Genomic DNA, 20936 nt, shown 5'->3' with positions numbered 1-20936 from the left:
TCGACTGCATTTCCATTTTTTTAAAATTTACTATATAAACATATTACTTCATATCATTAAATTTTAAAATAAAACTTTGGTACTCAATTGTTGATGAGATGATTCAATAGAGCATATCTATATCCAAATTGGAAAATTTTCATTATTTAAAATTTTAAATCTAGCAATTTCAAGGGGTTCTCTGAATATGAATGCATTTTTTTTTGTATATTTACTTGTTTTTCTAAACAAAATTTGTAATATTTATCGAATTTGTTCACCATTTTAATTCATTACTAAAATTTTTGAAAGTAAAAACAAATTTCTAAGCACTTGGTACACTTTCAAAATTAACATAAATTAAAACTCCTTTTTATATGTGAACATTAAATTTTGATTTCTAGATATTTTAATTGTTCACTATTTCAATGAATTTTGTAACATTTTCATACATTGAAAAATTTTATACATTTGAATCAAGTTTAAAAGCATTTTAAATTAAAATTTTTATATTTTGTTCTTATTTTTTTTATATTGAAAGTTAAGGTTACTGTATTTTAAAATCATAACTCTTTTGTTTTGTAACTGCACTTTTACTTTTTTTTTCTCTATAAAATCCCAGCTTTTCACTCATTATTTTTGCCTAAAGTACTTGAACTGTTACTCGTTACTTTTTAAAAGAAACAAGTAAAAGTAAAGTGAAAAACGCTAGCTAAAGAGAGGTGTTGCTAAAATGCAAACTCAGAAATCTAATGTTGCGAACTATTTTACCTAAATATCAATGATAGTTAAATAAATAAAAATTAGAAATATGGAATTACATTGATAATTGCTTAAAGTTAAGAAAACCCAATAGTTGCATAAATAATTTTTTACATAAATGGCACATTATTCTAGAACAGAACAGAAGCCGTTATCCGGAATTCAGAAAACCGGAATACCAAAAAACTGGAACGAAATTCGATAAATTCCACACACCCCCCCATTTTTTAAAAACAAATTTGTTTTTCCTCATAAGATTTTAGGATTTTTCTTTCTTTTTTGAAAGATGTTTACCTTACCATCATTTTGGAAATAATCATTAGTGTATTACTTCATCGTTTTTTCTTCTTTTTAAGATTATTTCCAATTTTTTTTAGTTGGGTTTAACAATAAAAAAAAACGGCTTTTTGTAGGGATTCAGAAAACCGGAAAAATCAGTTATCCGGAATAGCGATGGTCCCGATCGTTCCGGATAATCAGTTCCATACTGTACAAAAGCACCTGTTAAAACCAAGTCACCGAGCCTACTATTTTAACACACTTTGATAAATAAACTTTAATCATAACAGTTTTTATTTTACTAAAAAAAATGAGCAAATTCCTTTTTCATTTTTACATTACTTAACAAATAAATTCCCTTGTAAATATTTTATTATATTTTCAGCATAAATTGATGCAAATTCATATTGAAAAGAAGCATATATGAATAAAATTGCCCATCAGTATTCTTAAACTAATTTTTTACAAGAAAGCCCCTTTCTTACTCATTGGTTCAATAATCAGTTTAGTTAGTACATTGTTCAGTTAATATTAATAATTTTTAATCAGTTTAGTAAAAGTTTCTTTATTATCGGAATATTCATGGAAGGTTTCCCTGTTATTTTAAAACCAAATTGGCTCTTTGTTTGCTACTTAATTTAGGAGTCATTTTATCTTTTGGAGGTTCAAACTGAGATACGGAAATAGAGGTGCAACATTAAAAAAGCAAACCACTATAAAAACCTTCTGGACAACATTGGTTTTAAAATAAAATTTCCTTCCAAGTATCAATAAGTTTAAAGAGATTATTCTTAGGTAGGTCTAATAGCACATGAATTATATTTATTGGTTAATTAAAATTTAAACCATGATAACCAATTTTTTTTAAATTTAATATACAATCATCTCATTGAAAGATTTAAAAATATTCTTTGCTCAATAGAATGTAAAGCTGTCGAAAATTTAAATGAATCAAAACAAAATCTAATTAACTATTAAGTTTACTATTAGCAGAAATCTCCATTTTATAATTAAGTTTTACATTAATTATTTCACATTCAAACAGTCATCCTAAAAACCTTTTCGAAACTTTTTTAAAATTTCTTGAACAAAAATCTGAATCTAAAAACTTTTTTTTACTTCAATATCTTTTTCTCTAAAATCTTTTCATTAGTATTATATCTTCTAAAATATTTGCTCAATAGCAAATTACGATTTTCATATCATTTCACATCAATGTTATAATGTGTATTAAAGTTTTTGTCAGGTATGTATTAAAGTTTTCAACCAGCTGAATGAGAGATTAAATTTTTACCTGGCACCAGGTACCCAGGTCTGAAAAAAAATTTAGGACCAGGTACACATCTAATATATATATACAGTACAGAACCCGTAATCCGGAAATCAGAAAACCGGAAAACCAAATAACCGGAACGAAATTCGATAAATTTTCCAGCCATTTTTGAAAAAACAAATGTTTTTCTCCTCATAAGATTTCAAGATTTTTCTTTCTTTTTTGAAAGATGTTAACCTTACCATCATTTTGGAAACAATCATTAGTGTATTACTTCATCGTTTTTTTCTTCTTTTCAAGATTATTTCCAAATATATTTTTTTCGTTGAATTTGACAATAAAAAAAACGGCTTTTTGTAGCGATTCAGAAAACCGGAAAAATCAGTTATCCGGAATAGCGATGGTCCCGATCGTTCCGGATAATCGGTTCCCTACTGTATATTTAAATATATATACACATAACCTATAATACATTAATGGCCCCTTTGCATAATTTTATGAAAAATAGCAAATGCATACTGAGTTTTATAAGAAAATAAAATATGAAAATTGGCTTTGTTTATCATAAATTTTACTGTTCCGAACTGAGTAAAACTACACAATAGCATGGTAAATATACAGCAAATTAAATAAATAATTTTGTAATTTATCTTACCTTTTGTTTTTAAAACTAAATAAATAAGAAACAATAATAAAAGTAGAGTTTTTGAGTGAAAACAAGGCTAAACAAACATAAACAATGTAAAACCAAAAGTAACAATGAAGTAATTCTTACTTTGATCTCGTTCAGCATTAAAATTTCCTGTGTTTATTTCAAAAGTGGGAAGATTAGAATTGTTTGAAGACCAATTCCTAAAATACATACAAGAATTATGAATAATGAAAAAGATTTATAAAATAATAAGTTTCTACGATAAAAATGTTTAGAATCAGAATGATACTTTTATAATGAATGCTACTTCAATCAGAAATACTTTTCGAATGGACTAAAATGCTTAAACAGAATAAATTTTATAAAACCTGTCATTCAAAATATATTTATAAAAGGGCAACTGATAAAAGTGCCATCAATGATTCCTCTTATGTGTCAGAACTGCATAGAGTGGACATGAAAAACAAGTTATAAAGAGTGAGAGGAAAATCATAGCTCACCAGCACATTTATGGTGGCAAAATTATAACCGACCTTTAAATATAAATATTTCTTTTTTTTCTTTATTCATAGATGATGAAAAAAATTCAAATAATTCTGAGCATCAAATTACATTGTTACATTTCCTTGATACAAGTGCTTGATTAGTCTTAATTAAAAGCCTTGATTGTTTAAATATGTGCTCCATGCTTCGAAATTCCCTGTTTTGCCTTTCAATAAAGAGAATAATTATGAATGAGCACATAAATAGATAGATAAAGCAGAAAATTAAAATTGTAAATAGGGACCCATATTTAGTAAAAAAACAACAGAAATCTGGATATCTTGAGTCCTAAGTGCCGTAGTTTCCGAACATACTATAAATTTTTCCGATTTGCATTACATTCTTCTCAATAAAAATGTATTTTCAGTGAATCCTTTAATATGCTACTCAAAACATGAATTTACTAAGCTCTTTTGTTTAAGTTGTTGGATATTGTCCATAAAAATATTTCAAGAAGTCAAAGATAATTTAGAAGCATTTAAAAACATAACTAATAAAATTCTCATTATAATATTAATTGGCATACTGTCTCTGCATAATTTTATTTTTCTGAGATAAAACCCTTTAACATTAGAATTTTTTTCCGAAATTAGCTTTTAATATTCTACCAAATATTCTTCTGAAAAGACTTACCTATTCTGTGGTTTAGTTTTCCTAATTCATAAAGATTATCTTCTAACCAGATATAAACATATTTGTTATTTAATATACTTTCTTAAAACAGATTAATATTGTCATTTAATTACCAGTATAAATAGTTTTAGAATTCCAAGAAACATTAAAAAACATTCACTGAAGTATAACAATACAGACTTCTACAAAACTTATTTCTATCAAAATCATCTTTTCCCCCAGAGAAGATAAATTCCATTTTTAATTTTATTAACTAATTATTTGTTATTAAAGTAACAAATCATAATTTAGCAAGTGATTGTAATTATTAAATTGTAGAAATTATTTAGAATTAGAGCATTTACAATTAATTAATACTAAGTCAAGTTAAAGGAATCAAGGGTTATTTCTGAAGAATAATTTTAAATGAATTTTAAATCTAAAAAATTTTTTGAAACATCAATAAGAATGCATTGAAATTCCTACAGACTTGTTTACAAATAACATTGGAAAAACATTGAAATATAAATTTAAAAAAAACTATGACATAAAATAAATGAATGATGTACATACTTAAAAAAATATTTTAAAAATTATTAATTACCTGATTTTTTCTTCTTGAACATTTTCATAAGAATCACTAGTCTGGAAGACTGAACTGTTTAAATCATTCCATTCTTTAGGATGAGTTATGTTACTGTTATCAAATGAGTTAGAGCTCACACAAGATGATTTACTTTCATTGCTACCATAACCTGAGCTAACACCAGATGAATCAAGTGCTTTTAAGCTCTGGGAAATTTTATCATCTAAAAATTTGGAAGTCACATCAGAATTCAAATTATTTTCAAATGAATTTGTGTTCTGATTCAAAAATGACAATGTATTTGTGTCAAATGAATTAAAACCTAATTGCTTTTCAGAATTATTATTAGTCACTGAATTATTAGACCAATTATAAATATTGCCCATAACTTCATTGTATGAGGGTGGACCACTACCAATCACTTCAATGTAATTTTCGGGACATATTCCAGTGTCGCCACTGTCCGTAATAACCTCGTACCAATTACGATCCACTTTCCTCATTAGCGTAACAGTATCACCTTCTTTTAATCTAACATCACCTTCTAATTGTGGGTAGAAGTCAAAAATTACTCTACCATAAGTGTCAGGAGGAAAAAGACTTAGATCAATATCATTTGGTTGTTCTTTGGAAGCTTTTTCTTTTTCACTAGTTGGGCAATCCACAACGATATTGACGAAATTTGCAGGAAAGATACCAATTCTGCCATCAATCTCTCCTTTAATCCAGTTACTATCCACATGCTCAATCAAGTTAATTATTTCACCAGCATTGAAGCTGAGCTCATTCGGGTATTCTGCTTTGAATGGGTAAAGAGTGCTACCATATGGTGTAATACCACTGTTAACACAATCATAACCAGAGTGATTGTTATCATAGGTCAATTGGTTCACGTCAAGATTAAAAGAAGACTCATTTATCGGCATGATATTGGAAGCAGAGTTTTCATCAATTATTGTAACAAATGAAGCAGGAAATATACCGTGGCGACCATTGCACTCTCCTCTAAAAAAAGAAAATAAACATTTAAAATGATGTAACAACATTGAAATATAAGATGCAAGAACAATTAACAAAAAGAAGAAAAAAAACACTAGATACGTCCGTTAAGAGTAAATTTTGGTAAAATGGTGAATTCTTAGAAATTAAAAATCTCACCACTAAAGAGAGATAGAGTAATGAAACAAACAGTATTTTGATTGTGAAAGGTGTAAAAATTTTGAACAGTAATTTTGAAAATTTAATTACAAAAGTAACCAACAGATGGCCATGTATGCTACTGATGACCAGAACGATGGATTCTAAGGTTAAAACGAGATAGGAAGCTTTTCTATTGGTTTAGGAGGTCTAAGCCTCATATTGTATTGAACATTGTGCTTTTCTGGGAATATCACAGGTTAAATTACAGTTCCTTGGAATTTATATTTACTTCAAGAATTCTGTACAGCAAACTGCACCAAGTTTTGTAACTGAATTCCAAAATTTCAGCCTTCACAATATGCATAGTGTTTGCTTCATTCCTCTATCACCCTTTGTTTACAAGATTTTTATTTTTCAAATCAGTCAGTTTTTTGGTGGCATTTGGCTGTAAATAAAGTTACAATTAATATGCAAAAATGTGTACTGAAAATTGAGAGGACAGGTCTTCATAATTGTATTTAATTTTAATTGTTCTAAATTTTATGGTCCTTACAAAAGATTAAAATTTAAAAAAAAAAAAAAAGTAGAATGAAGGTCAAAATGCTAATGAAACACCACTAGACAATTTAAATTAAATAAAATTTAAATTTTTAATCTTTGTGAATCTAATAGGTTCATATCAAACAAAACACATATATACTTAATATATAGACTATTATACCTAAACCATCCCTTTTCAACTTCTTCAAGGATGTTTACAATTTCATCTTGAAACAGATCCATTTCATCTGGAATCTGAGCTTTCATGTTCATCTTTACTTTTGCCTTCATTGCCACTTTCTTTGAAGTTTTTAATTCAGGAAGCATGTACTTGTTTATTTTCCACACATGAGTCAGAGGGAAAATACCTTGTTGGTTATCAATGCCGCCTTTCCACCAGTTTGCATCAATTGCCTGTTTACCAACAATGAGATCTCCTACAATAAATTCATAAAGCTTAATAATTTTAAAATTCATTTTAATAAACCACCAAACAAAACATATAAAAATATTTTGTTGATAATCATCGTATTAATTATTACAAAGAAAAATTTTAAAATTCAAATGTAACTTAGTTAGTGACTAGATATCACTGTGCTCAGAAGCAAAAGAGTATAAATTTAGATATTAATTTATTAATGTAGGACGTGCTTTATTGAAAACAAATCACAACGAAATAAAACTGAGTTTTTTTTCTCTACAAGTCTAATAAATAATATTTTAACAAAATTTAAAAAAAAAAAAAAAGAATATACATTATGTCAAGTTAACATAAAAAAAGGGAAATAACAATCGAAACTCAAGAATAAATCCATATTCATTACAATCAAAATCAAAGCAAAAAAGTAATCAACTAATATAATTACCCACTTTTACGATTTATTTGCACTAGTATTCTCATAACATTAAACAACCATGGAAAAGACCACAAACAATGAGGAAAGAAGTAATAATTGTGAAACTAAAAAACTTCACCTTAAAAGAACTTTTATAGCATTTACTGAAAATCAAAGACAAATAAGTATATAACTACGAAATCGTCACTATAAAAATTTGATAAAGTATGTGATTTTTTTTCTTCTCCATAAAGTGACTGAATTTGCAAAAAGTTTGAGATAATAAATCTTGCAGGAAAGGCTATATGCTCGAACCATGTAGAGGAGAGTGAGGTAAGGCCGGGTACCTCAAATGAGTTGAAATTAGATCTGTTTTTTTAGCAGAAAAGCTCTGAATTACACTCTAATAATCAAGAAAAAGAACCTTCCATAATGGTCTCAGTATAGATAAATTTGTTTTACTAAACTCTCTAAATGTTATTCTATCTGTCTGTTAACTATCCATATTTATTAGTTATTACAATTAAAAAAATTATTTGCAGTCAAGCTTATTAGACGTTAACTAAAGATTCATACCCTAACACACAATAAGGATTAAGTCTAATGGCAGGTTGTTCTTTTTTGTTTTGATAACTCGGCTTTCGGGGCAAGACTAGGTACTACCCAGTCCTGTTCCTCATTGATGTGCGTCTATGGGCCAACAAAAACCGTAGTCCTACGAAGGAAGAAGATAACTACGTGACATGTAAATTGCATGCATAATATTCTTAAATCGGTCGACCAGGTGGCCGAGTGGTTAGCGTGCCTGACTGCAGAGCCGATGGTTGCGGGTTCAAATCCCGCTTTGGGCATGGATGTTTCTTTCTCTCTGTGTTCTATGTCTTTTCTCCTTTGTGTGATTGTGACCCGCCCTATAAACGGGTTTGTGATTGTGTGACGTGGGCGACGCTGCTTCATCGCCGTGGCTTCGCCACAGGTGCCCACTGGGTAACGAGAAGAGAGTAGCAGTTCTAGCCAATGGGACAACACATCCCAAGTGCCTGCCATTAAAAAAAATTTTTTTCTTAAATCCTCATATAAAATGCCTGCTACCTTCAAAGAAATTCTAGTATTTCTAAATTTCCCATAGAGTTGACATGTGTATCTAGTCTTATCCTACTAGTGGCGTTAGACCAAGTGATTTGACTTTCTCTTGAAAAAAAATTATAGAAAAAATTAGCGCACCTTTCATTTTTTGGAAATGATACAGTGTATACAACTAAACAATGAATATCTTGAATGAAATTTAACAGCTTCTAGGTCAAACAATTTAGTTCCAACTGGCCTACGAATTATCCCATTTTCCCTTATATAATTAATGGACATCTTAATCATATGCATAGTTTATATACACAGACGATTCTTAAGTTTGAAATACATAATTTTGCAATTTTTAGAAGCATTATTGATTAAAATAAAAGGATGTTGGATCGTAAGCCTAAATTAAGCCCGGCAATTACCCTGTACTCATCTCATATTTTCATTACTTACATCCGGACCAATAGGAAAAAAATATTGATTATACGGTAGAGCAGTGCTTCCCAAACTTATGACTTTTGTGTACCCTTTCTAAATTTTTCGTAACGCTGTGTACCACTAATAAGAAAATGAATGTATTTTTTACTATAAAAAACCACTAATTATTAACTGTTAACTCTGCAAAAAATAGCCAGTAGAAAAATACGTAATCGTAAATTTCCATAGCCAGCTTTGCTTTTAAATAAAATTTTTTGAAATTTTATGTTTGTTGCAAGATATTTCGCATAAGAATGCGTACTCCTACTAAACTGTTCCTGTACCCCCCCCCTGGGGCAGGGGCAAATTACCCATTAGGTGTGACTAGGGCATGGCCTGGGGCCCCGCTTAAAAAAATTTTTTTGAAAATAAATTTTAAAAATTAAGAAAAAATGATTTTTAAAAAAAAAATCAATTTTAAATATATATTAATGAAATACGATAATTTTTTTAGTTCTAATTTAACAAAATAAAGTAACATTTATTTAATTTATTATTATTTATTTTAACTTTAAATATGCTTTCTTAAATGAAAAGATATAGAAATACTTTTATATTTGAATAAATAAAAAATATACGAGAAAAAAATTTAATCTAAGAGCCCCAAAAATTTGAATGGCCTAGAGCCCCGCGTACGCTTAATCCGCCCCTGTCCTGGGGGTACGCGTACCACACTTTGGGAAATACTGCGGTAGAGGTACGTTCACAGTCTCAATATCCGGAAAATTTTACTGGATAGGGTGTTGGGTAATACTCATTTATTTATGCTCGCTGCAACCATATTTGAAAGAATGGGATTTGTATTTGCAAAAAATAGATTTTTTGCACATACACAACAATCAGGAATATTGAGACAAATAAGGTTAGAATATTTTTTATCAGGCAAACGACGAACACTGACACACCCAAAAAACTAGTTTTTCCAAAGAAATTTTAAATAAGTAAAATAATAATTATTTGTAATTAGATAATTTTCTTAACATTTAAAACAGTTGTAATTTAAAAGAAAAAAATTTAGATTTTAAATAGAAAAGACCAATATGCTTCAAGAAGTAACAACTATTAACTTCGGCATATAAAATTGAATTAACACGATGTAGGAAACTGCATTACTTCCAATTTAATTCTAGTCAGTATGAAGTAAATTAAATAACAAGCTGTTACCAATTACAGTCAACGTCTGATTTCTTCATTGATATTTAGCATTTTAACCCTTAATGGAAGACTACCACCATGCAAGAGACATACTGGGTCAATATATGTATATGGTGGCAAGAATCAGCTTTTAATTTTATCATTTTTATAATTGATATATTTACAATTAATTTAATTTTAATCAATTCGATATCTGCACTAAATATTATAATCATACCTGGTGGGAAATAAGCTTTAAAAGTATTTTTTGACTATGAAGAATTTATACAATATGTCATTAACTGGACAAAGCTAAGGAAAATTTGAATTTATTCTTGGAGTATCCAAATTTGTTAGTTCAACAACAAATGGCGCGACTGAAAAGAAAAAGCAATTAAACAATGTGTTTACTATAACCATTATTAAATTTAAATCGGAATAATTCCGAATGAAGCACAAAACAATGTTTTAATTTCTATAGTTTGATGCACTCTTTATAGACGAACATTGTAACTAATTTCAGAACTTTGGTAGAATAAATAGTTGTTTTCCTAAACAGAAAGCAACAAGCCTTATACCTCTACCTCTTTTTGTTTTTCTTTAATTCTTTTTAAAATCTTGACTCATTATTAATCCACGGCGTTTGTTGAAGACAGATCAATTAGGCAACAAACAGTTAAACAAGCATAAAACTTTACTTCTTGGCATAGCTAAAAGTCAACTTTTGAGTTGAACTTAAAAGTCAGACGATAAGTTCATCAGACGATAAGTTTGACACTCGCTGTCATTGATAAAATAGAAGGAAAAAAAAAATCGCAATTTACGTAGTATAATTAAATAAAAATATAATAAAAAAATTTAAAAAAAAAAAACAACGGAGGTAAAAAGGATCCTACAGGGGGAACGATATCTGAATAATCCCAGAATCTCAAAAATAAGAAATGTTTTAACTTATTAAGCGGGATTGGCAACAAAATGCAAAGTAGAAAAATATTGACGCGTAGTTGTCTGAGTAAAAAAAAGTCTATATAGTAGGCAAATAAATAAAAGTAAATAAAGAAAAAAAATCGCAATTTTATCGAGTATGTAATCCTCCCGTTTGCAGGATAAGAAATTAAAAAACAACAATAATAAAGCAATGAAATAAAACCAATATCTGCATTTATAAAAAAATTTTGGGACAATTATAACGTTTTAAAATAAAATTAGCCAAGTAGATTAACAGTAATATGAAGATTACTATTAGTTTATTTAATAGACAGAATTAGAAACGAAATAAAATAAACAGGTATATCAATTTTAAAACGGGAAAGAAACAAATTTTGTTATATGTAAATTATCGAGTCCTGTTACTATGCCATATTTATGACGTAGTCTCCCCACTAAATATGACAGACTACTAAATATCATTAGGGCATTTAATTATACGCTCATTCACACTAATAAGGTCACAGAGAAAAGGAATGTTCACTTACTTTGATTAAAAATAACTGAAATGCATCGATAAAAAATAAAATAAAAAATATTGAGAGTTCGGCAGAATGATGCTTAAAATTTCAACGCTTTAATACAAAAAATTCTCGTCAAGTCCAGTCGGTCGTCAAGGAAAATGTGTTTCAAATACAATGACTCTTGTTTCCTTATCTTAATGAGGTTTCATAACTAAGGAAAGAAAGGAAGTTCTATTTTACTTTTAAGACGTGTCGCAGCTCGTCATGCACGCGACTTAGAAGCGAGGGAAAAATGTTGACAGAACTGAACAAACTAGGTGAAACTGAAACTGCTGAAAAACGTATTTGTTTTTATTCAAGAAACCTTGAAATAAAGATGATGAATGATAGTACTATAAATTTAGATCTCATTCCTAATAAGATTATTCCTTACATCTTTTTTCTTTTTCTTTCTGAATTATTTCTTAGTAATACCATTTCATCTTCAATCTTTAAACATGTAATAATTCTCTCTTAAATATCCATAAATTGCGCAACCTATTCAAAATTTAAGCTCCTAAATTATGATTATGCAGTTTAAATCTATTTGAGGAGTTAGGAAATGTAAACTCTGTCTACTTTAACAACAAATGAGGTCAATTTTGATCACCATTATTTTATTATTCAAAGAGCCGCGGAAAGTACTCCGTACAGCTGTTCAATTTATACAAATACCTGTTCAATGTAAGGGGTGAGAAAGTAAACAATCAATATATTAGTACTTCACAACGCTATGAAACTATGCACTAGAAAGACATGTACCACCATAATGAATAGAGCTAAAATATTTACAATTTTATATTTTGTCCTACCCGGTTTGTAATAAGCATCATTAGGCCTGATGCTGTTGCTTGATGCCAACACATGGAAGTCAAAATTTACCGCAATTAAGCAATTTTATCAGGTACTTATTCCGTTAAATAAGGTCCATAAAAAAACTTTATCCACAAGAATCTATATTAAAGTTTCAAGCATTGATGCAGTTTTAACAGGTGTCAAATATACTATTTATATAAAATTAATTAAGGCCTATTATGCATTTTATTTTATTTCATAACCGGCGTTAAACAGCCGACCCAATTCTGAGGTTACGACTATCAATATTCATCTCTGTAGCCTTGTAATTTTGAAAACAATTCAGAAGACAAGGGAACTCCTGGATCACGCTTTGAGACAGACTAGCTTTCGTGGAAGACTTTTTAATGGAACTAACCCGCATTCGCGTTACATAAGAGGTAAACCACGAAAACCTTCTACAGTTAGCCGAACGGCAAGGACATTCTAACCCATGATCAGTCTACCACTGAAAATATTTTATGTTAGCATTGTGGCCGGTGCGAGCCGAGATCAGAATACATTGAGATTCGAACCTGGTTCACTTCATTGGGAGGCGAGTGCTGTATCTCTTGAGTCACAGCAGCTCTTACATAATATATGAGGTACATTTTAAAACTGGACCAATTACCTTAATACCAGTAAACACTACTGGTATTAAGGTTTTGGGTCTATTACTACAATTAATTAAGGCCTATTACGACAATTAATCAAGCATCATTGGCGCAATAGTATGGCGATTTTTTTTAAGTTTCTCCGAAACGCATTATCACTGTTTTTCCATTTATTTTCCTTTTTAGTACTTAGAGTGCTAATTTTTTTTTAAAATTTCAATTAGTACTTATTACACAAATTAATTAGGTATCATTGGGGTTAAAAATAGTTTGACACTTTTTTACGCTTCGCTTAAACGAATTAGTACCTTTTCTCCATCAATTTTGCATTTTATATAGATTACTTTCGTTTTATTTTAATTAATACTTATTGCCAAAATTATCTACTGATTATTGGCGTGAGTAATAGAATGAAGATTTTTTATGTTCCTCTCAAACGAATTAAAATAAATTTCCCATTAATTATGCTTTTAAGTATGTAGCTTATAATTTTATTTTAATTAGTACCTTATACCAATATTAGTTAAGTATCATTTTCTTCGATAATAATATGGCGATTTTTTTACTTTTCTCCTTAACAAACTTGTACCATTTCTCCATTAATTTTGCTTTGTAGTTTTTTTTTATTATTATTATTTTTTAAGTTAGTACCTATTACCAAATTTAATTAAGCATCATAGGCACCAGTAATAGAACGAGGATTTACCAATAGCTTCTCCTAAATAAATTAATCGCTTATTGAAAAAAGATTTAGGGCTCGGGCGGCTTTGAGTCACGATAAAATTTTCAGAAACATTTTTACTACTTTTAAGCAAACGTTTGGTTCTGTTATTAAGTGTAAAAAAATGTAAAATTTATAAGGTACAACAAAAAAGAGATCTGCTACTGCTGTAAGGAGTTTTATTTTGTGATGGCTAATATTAAGATGTTAAGATGCTTAAGATTTTTTTTTCTTCTTTCATGTTTTGTTTCAGTCATCTTGGAGTTCCCGTCGGTACTATACCGGGCGTTGGACGTCGTTCCCTGATCGGTCGATGTGAGAGATTATATTAAAGTAAAAAGTAATATTCAATGGATATCGTGACAGATGAGAATCAAGCCTAGTTTGGGGGTTGGTGAGCATTAGCAGACAGAAGCGAAGCTCCCAAGTACATATATCGTAATAACAGCACAGCATTCATTAAAGGTTCTACCAGCAACGGTATTCATTAAAGGTAATTTATTCATATGTCCAATGCTGTAGTGGTAAATTTAGATGCAGGTACACGCTCTGATGTTTTTTTTTAAAAAAGGAGGAGAGATTTAAATCTTACCTTAGTATTATTTTGTAATTGATTATTACTCCAAATTCTGTGGAATTTTTTAAGACATTACAGGAAGTCAAAGATGAAAGAAAATGTACAACAGCAGAAGCCATTTAAACACTCTATCTATACTATTTAATGTATCACTGCGAGTTATGATTTACATTAATACTGTAACTGTGAATTATGAATATAAAAGATACATCATTATTCATCTTGAATGAATATTAAACTTGACAGAGAACAAATTATTACAAGTAATGGGTTATCTTATCTTATTTAACATTAAAAAGCGAGATTTTTGCTAATAAAAGTAACGTATAACACGTCTTTCCTTTTTTAAAAATTTATATCAAATGCATCTACAATTTTATCTACATATTTATCTACATCTACATATTTATCTACAATTATGTAATTTTCATTGATTAATATATATATATATATATATTTTTAAAGATTAGTTATCCGTAGGACAAAAGAAATTATCCGACGTATATCTCGGGCTTTAAGTTCTATGCATTTCGGGTTCGTGTGGGCTAGGATTAAAATTCTTTAGGAGTGAATCTATAACAGATTTAAACTTCGAATTTAGATAAACATATGAAGTGAACTTTCTTCTTTCATTTTAGACCCTAAAGAAGAAAATAAGAGAAGAAAATAATAACATGCTTTTTTTTCTAAATTAGATTTTAAACCTATAGAAAATTAAAAATTTCTGAATACTACGGCAACCATTTCTACCGTTGATGCCAGAATATTTCATTTCTCTGGTTACGCATGCGCAGGGTCAACTGCCGAATCCGATTTTTTTGCTGTAGTAGATTTTTTATACTATCAATGACTTGTTAACTAACAGCTTTATTAAAACAAATATGAGATTCATCGGGAGCACATTTAATCAAGGAAGGAAGGCAGGAATTATTCTGCAACAGATCTATATAGCTGAAAGCATATACTTTATCGAGAATCTTAATCTTAGCTTTTTCACAGAAACATATTTTTTACGCAAGTAAACTCTTTATATCGTTTTCTATAATTTTAAAAACAGTGGTCGTTGTAGTGTTGTGTGCAATATTTTGAGATACTTTGCCAAACATTCTTTCAGTTTGTTGCTCCAGATTCTCAAGTTAAAAAATTCCTTCTAAAAATGGCAATTTATAAGAGCTTAGAGCAGGGTTTCTTAACCTGTGGTTCATGAAGCCCTAAGGGGTCCATGAGTTATATTTTGGGGGTCCGCTGACTACTCCTAATTTTTAAAACGTTTGGAAGCCTACCCATTCCTTGTAAAGCGAGCTATGGCAGCTATAATTCCGTTTGCTACAATGTATCTCTTTGCAAAGAGGGATTTTCCACACTGTTGAACATGATATGCACGTTGCTTTGTCGAAAATCATCCCCCAATTCAATTTATTAATTAAGGAAAAGTAGCAGCAACCTTCACATTAAAAATTTTAATTTTAAAAATTTTGTATACTATTAAATAATAAAATTAAATGTTTTCTAATAATTGATGTTTTTTTGCAATTATTTTTTTCACAGGGGGAGTGGTCCGTGACTTCTTAAAAAATTTTAAAAGGGGTCCATTATATCAAAAAGGTTAAGAAACACTGGCTTAGAGTCTTAAAAATATATTAAATTTTAAAACGAGAAAATCTTTTTCAACTAAAGACTACATCTATTAGCTTGAATCGAACTAAACAGAATGCAATAAAATAATTACATGTTTTCAAGACTACGACACTCAAAAATTGTAATAAAATTTAAATTAAAATTTTGAGGAAAGACGAAATAGGCGGTATTATTTTCTTTATACGAAAAGCTTTTAATATATCATAATCGTTGAATCATAAAAAATTGAAATATTATTAGAACTATTTTTAAAAAATCTATTTTTAGACATAGGGGAACTCATTTTCAAAACGTGTAAAAAATGAACTAAAAAAATCTGTCAAGTCGTTTTTGAGAAAAATTTCGGACAGAGGTTAAAGGAAAAAAAAAATGATTTTGACTAAATGGTATTTAATGTTATGGCAATGTAAATGAAAAATAAATAAATTCAATTAATGAAAAAAAAACATGAGTGTATTGTATTTTGTATTAACGGAATAAACGATAAATATATATATTTTTCAAAATAACCATTGGTCATACCAAGACTTGAATTATTCCGCCAATTTTTAAAAATTACGCAGTATGTCAAAATATAGAAGTTTTGTTAAGAATCTTACTAATCTTTACTATTACAACCCAAAACATTACACATGCGCAAGAATACACAAAACAAGATCTAAAGGTATTAAGTAGTGAAATTTAAAAGTGCAATCGATTTTGCTTTTTTCAGACACATCCAAAGATAACCAACGTGCAAATGAAAAAACAACAAAAGTGCAATTCTTTCGTTAAACAAACACCGTTTTTTCGATTTCACGACAGCAAACAAGTCTCATGTAATATCGTTGGAAAAAGGATTTCATTTTAGATAATTTTTTATTTAACTACTAGGCGGCTAAGCCAATACCTCCTTGAAGGGAGAAGGCCTCAACGCAGATTATTATAAACAAGAAATTTGAGTAGTCCAAACGTAATGAAATCTTTCGAATTCTCCTCCACTGCGCAGTTCATGTTCGTTAAGTCGGACCACTATAAGCTCGCTGTTTGCTGCCGCTCAACAACTCCGATGATTGCATCGCAGTAATTATTGTTTCTTAGCATGAAACAGTTTTTTTTTTTTTTAATACGAAAATTGAAATTATTCACTTGAAATATATGTTATGTGTTCCATAAAAGATTCTGTTTGCTTACACTGTGCCGTCATTCCCATGTCCAATAAGGTAAATTTATATTTCATTATAATAAGGAAACAATTCCTTTGGTTTTAAACTCTTTTAATTTAGAAAAGAATCAAAGTCATAAACGTAGATTTTTATACATAGTTAGATTCTTAATTTAATAGCTTAGTTACAAACTATATTACAAATACGATTTATCTTTTTATTTTGCATAAAATTAAAAACATATATCAAGTATTAGTAGCAAAAACGTAATATATCATAAATATTAATTGGAATATTTTTCTAGAGCTTTTCCATGTAAATTTAAAATAATAAAATTTATATAATTCAAAAATGATCACAAGTATTAGTAGCAAAAACGCAATATTAGTCACCATCCTAAATATAAATAGGGATATTTTTCAGCGCTTTTTATCTAAATTTAAAATGATAAATTTTATCTACTAAACACCGAAATTTTAAGAAAATCAATTGCGTTGAAATCGGAAAAATAAAACTTTCTTTTTGAGGAAATTTTTTTTTGTTGATATGATAAGGTAATAAAAAGGTTTTCTTTTGATAGACGTTTCTACAAAAAAAAAAACTACGACGCAAGATAAAATCAAGCCAGGTGATTTATGAATATGGTTACCATATTTACGACTCCTACTTTCAAAACATTCTTTCCAGGAAACATAATTCTTCAGACTAAACTGAAAATAATAAATATTTTCCAGAGCACAAATTTGATTTATAAAGAGCATTTATACTGCATTTTAGAGATATTTTAAAAATATCTCTAAAATGCAGTATGCAGAGACATAAATAAATTATCTATGAAATAGAAACAATTATGGATATCAAAGTTAAATTATATATTATTCAAGGAAATTGAAAAATACGACGAAAAAAAAAATAAATCTAACATTAAGTATTAGTAGCCCTTTTTTAAGCAAAAACTAAAACAATTATTTATTTATTTTTTAACTTGTTAATTTTACAGAGACAAGTGCTATAATAGTATCTGATTTATTTTGCGGTTGTGCTGGATTTTTTCCTTCAAATAAACCATAAATGTAATAATAATAACACCAAATAAATTTGTGCAATGCTTATTTTTTTAATACTTATATTGATTTCTAAGAAGACTTTTAAGAATAGGTGAATCAATATTTATTTGAACGCGAATTTTTTTAGACGATTTATATATTTTTTTAACAGATTTTATTTTATTTTTTTAGAAACATAAAATTTGATTTTAATAAAAAGTTATATAAATTAATAAAAGTTTTTTATTTAATAAAAACATTTAATTACCTAAGTTGTTCGGCATCAATTCTTTGAGGCTGCAGCTCGTAATCAGGGGTCTGTTTAGAAGAAATTTAGGTCCGTTAACTGACCCTTCACAAAATATCATTTCATAAAAACGGATCCTTCACAAAATAGTTTATCTTTTAATCGGACTCTTCACAAATTTGTTTATCTTCATTATTGTTTTTTTAATCGAATAAACCCTTCCCGGGGGGGGGGGAGAAAGACGGTTCCAGACAAACTAAGTTTGCAATAAAAGGACCCTATTTGCACAAATTCAAAAAAGCAGGACCCTGGTTGAATGAATGTGACTTAACGCTTATTTTATATTCACAAATTATGAATAGTTTATTCACGATGTTGCAAAAGCAGGACCTTTCACAAAATGTCTGGACAGATCCCTGGTAATGCACAATTTGTCGTGGAACAATTTGGCAGGAGCACAATTCGTCCATAATTCGATGCGGCGACAATTCGTTACGGGCACAACTCGTGTGGCAATTCGCACTGAGCACGATTTCTTGCAATTTTAATCAAATGTATCCATTTAGGAAGACAAAAATCTTGAATTGTCTACAAAAGCTCTTAACTTGTCGCCGTTCAATGATTACGAAAGCACCCAATAGAAGCTAAAGTACCCTTTTTTTAATAAGAAGGGAAAGGGGTTTATGATTTATTATTTTCTAGGGGGCAGAAAGGTATGAGCAATGGTTGCGTATAACATTAAAATTCGATTATTTCCACTTTTATTTCATGCATACAAAAATATGGTAACAAAGAAAATTAGGAAAATATTAAACTTGAAGAGTTTCAAAGTTTCATGTTTGTAATTTAAGTTAAATTTGGGGATGGGGAAAGTTGGAAAAAATTACTCTAATGAGTTTTGAGGTCAATGAGTAATGAGGTCAAGACTTTCGGCCACCGCAGCAAATCGTAAAAAATTATTAAAGAATATTCTACTCAAAATTTTATAAAGTAAATTAAAATGTAAATTTAAGTTTATGAAAAGTTAATTTTATTTAAATGTATTTCTAAAATTAATTACTACAGTAAAGTTCAAAGAAGTAAAAAAAAAAAGAGAGGGTGTTGGAAATTTAAGCATGCATAGAAAGCATGGAAAGGACCTTTTTAAATTTCACTTTAATTTAAAAATAAAATCTTTTCAATTCAAGAATAATATATTTTTACTTAAATTGTTAAGCATGCTGTAGTAATTAAAATTTCTAATTTTTTCTAAAAATCAATGAAAATTATCATAATTCTTCTACCAGTATTTTTATTTTTAATACGACACTGTGCCAGCTGAATTAAAGTAATTTAATGAATATTACGAAATAGTTTATAAGTGATAATAAAACATAAAATTTTGAAAAGAAAAAAAAAAGCGGAAAAAAAAAAGTTTTAATAACTTAGTATTAGTGTTTGAAATAGTTTTAAGCAACGCGGATGCGGAAATAATAACATTTTGCCCATAAACTATAAAAAAGTCCAATTCGAATGCAGTAAAAATTTTAAAAGTTATCGGCAGTTAGTAAAATATCTTTAAAATCTTATCTTAATTTTTAATTTATAAAAAAAGGACTCAAATAAGGAAGGAATCATTTTGCAATGTAAAACACCATGTAAAATTGCAATCGAAAAATCTGTTTACCTTGCAAGTCAAAAATATTTCAATTATTATTAAATGAAATGAATAAAATTATTAAAAATTATTTCCATCTTTTATTTTTGTGCTAAATTTCTCCGATTCTTTGAATAGTTCTAGATATATGAAAAAACAAACTTAACAGGGAGAATTTCGAATATTTTCTCAGTTAAACTATTCGGACCAGATTTTTCAGATTGTGGCAACTTCTGGTCAAAAATAGCAATCCAGTGTAAGAAACAGATGTGTTTCTCTAGAGAAAGTATGTAAAAGTCTGTTATAATGAACCTTTACCCCCCCATTTATTATGAACAACTATTTTGTTTTAAAATACATATCCAGGGTAGACTGATTTTGTGCATAGATTGTAAACTGAATTACGTAGCTCTGTACTTAATAAATTTCTACTACAGAAATGCTTGAAGAACAAGTTTCTGGAAGAATAAAATTAAGTGCAATATTGTAATTATAAGTTGGTATACTGTTGACAATGTAAGAAGCATTTTATAATGATTCTATTTTTCAAATGACGATTCTTATGTCTGGAAATGACAGGTCTTAAAATGAAAAGATTCTTTTTTTAAATACAAATAATAAATCAGGTAGCAACAAGGGCACCGGCAGAATAATATAAAAGGGGGTGCAACCATCAAACAAACTAACTCCCCCCCCCCAAAAAAAAAGAAAAATTAAAAATATTCTGTTATTACATTTTGTTTTGTTATTACATACTTTCATCTGATAAATTTTTTTTCAAGATACATTTCTTCATTCTTAACAAGATATTTTTACGAATTTACGTGTTACGAAATGTGGAGGAAAAGAGAAAATTCTTATGAATCCCTCGAATACATCGATTTAGTTATTGAGGCCACACCGTTTTATCCAGCTGTAGCGGAGGCAGTCAAAATTGGCCTAACTCTTCCAGCTACTATGTGCACTATTGAACGCACTTTTAGTACAATGCGACTCATCAGAACATAGAATCGGTCTACAATGTCTCACGAGAGGTTAAGTAGTTTGTGCATGCATAAGAAAAGAATCAAAGATGACTCAGAATTCATTGAAAAAGCT

The 20936-nt window shown here is 28.8% G+C and overlaps 1 protein-coding gene across 1 annotated transcript in view; it reads right to left on the bottom strand.

The window, feature by feature from the left end:
• The window catches only part of LOC107456340 (dynamin-binding protein), a 59088-nt gene that overhangs the window by 33601 nt on the left and 4551 nt on the right, over positions 1-20936 (bottom strand). Inside the window, exons 3-5 of the mRNA XM_043039179.3 lie at positions 6548-6803; positions 4705-5691; positions 3069-3145 (exon numbers count right to left, since the gene is read on the bottom strand). Of these exons, the coding sequence (XP_042895113.1) occupies positions 3069-3145; positions 4705-5691; positions 6548-6803 (1320 nt within the window). The remainder of the gene's footprint in view (positions 1-3068; positions 3146-4704; positions 5692-6547; positions 6804-20936) is intronic.

Source organism: Parasteatoda tepidariorum, chromosome 1 (genome assembly GCF_982258835.1).
Source record: "Parasteatoda tepidariorum strain Cologne lab strain chromosome 1, Ptep-v5.0, whole genome shotgun sequence".
Lineage (NCBI taxonomy): Eukaryota > Metazoa > Arthropoda > Arachnida > Araneae > Theridiidae > Parasteatoda > Parasteatoda tepidariorum.
The sequence above is the reverse complement of the archived record's forward strand: the minus strand, read 5'-3'. Positions and strand labels throughout refer to the sequence as shown.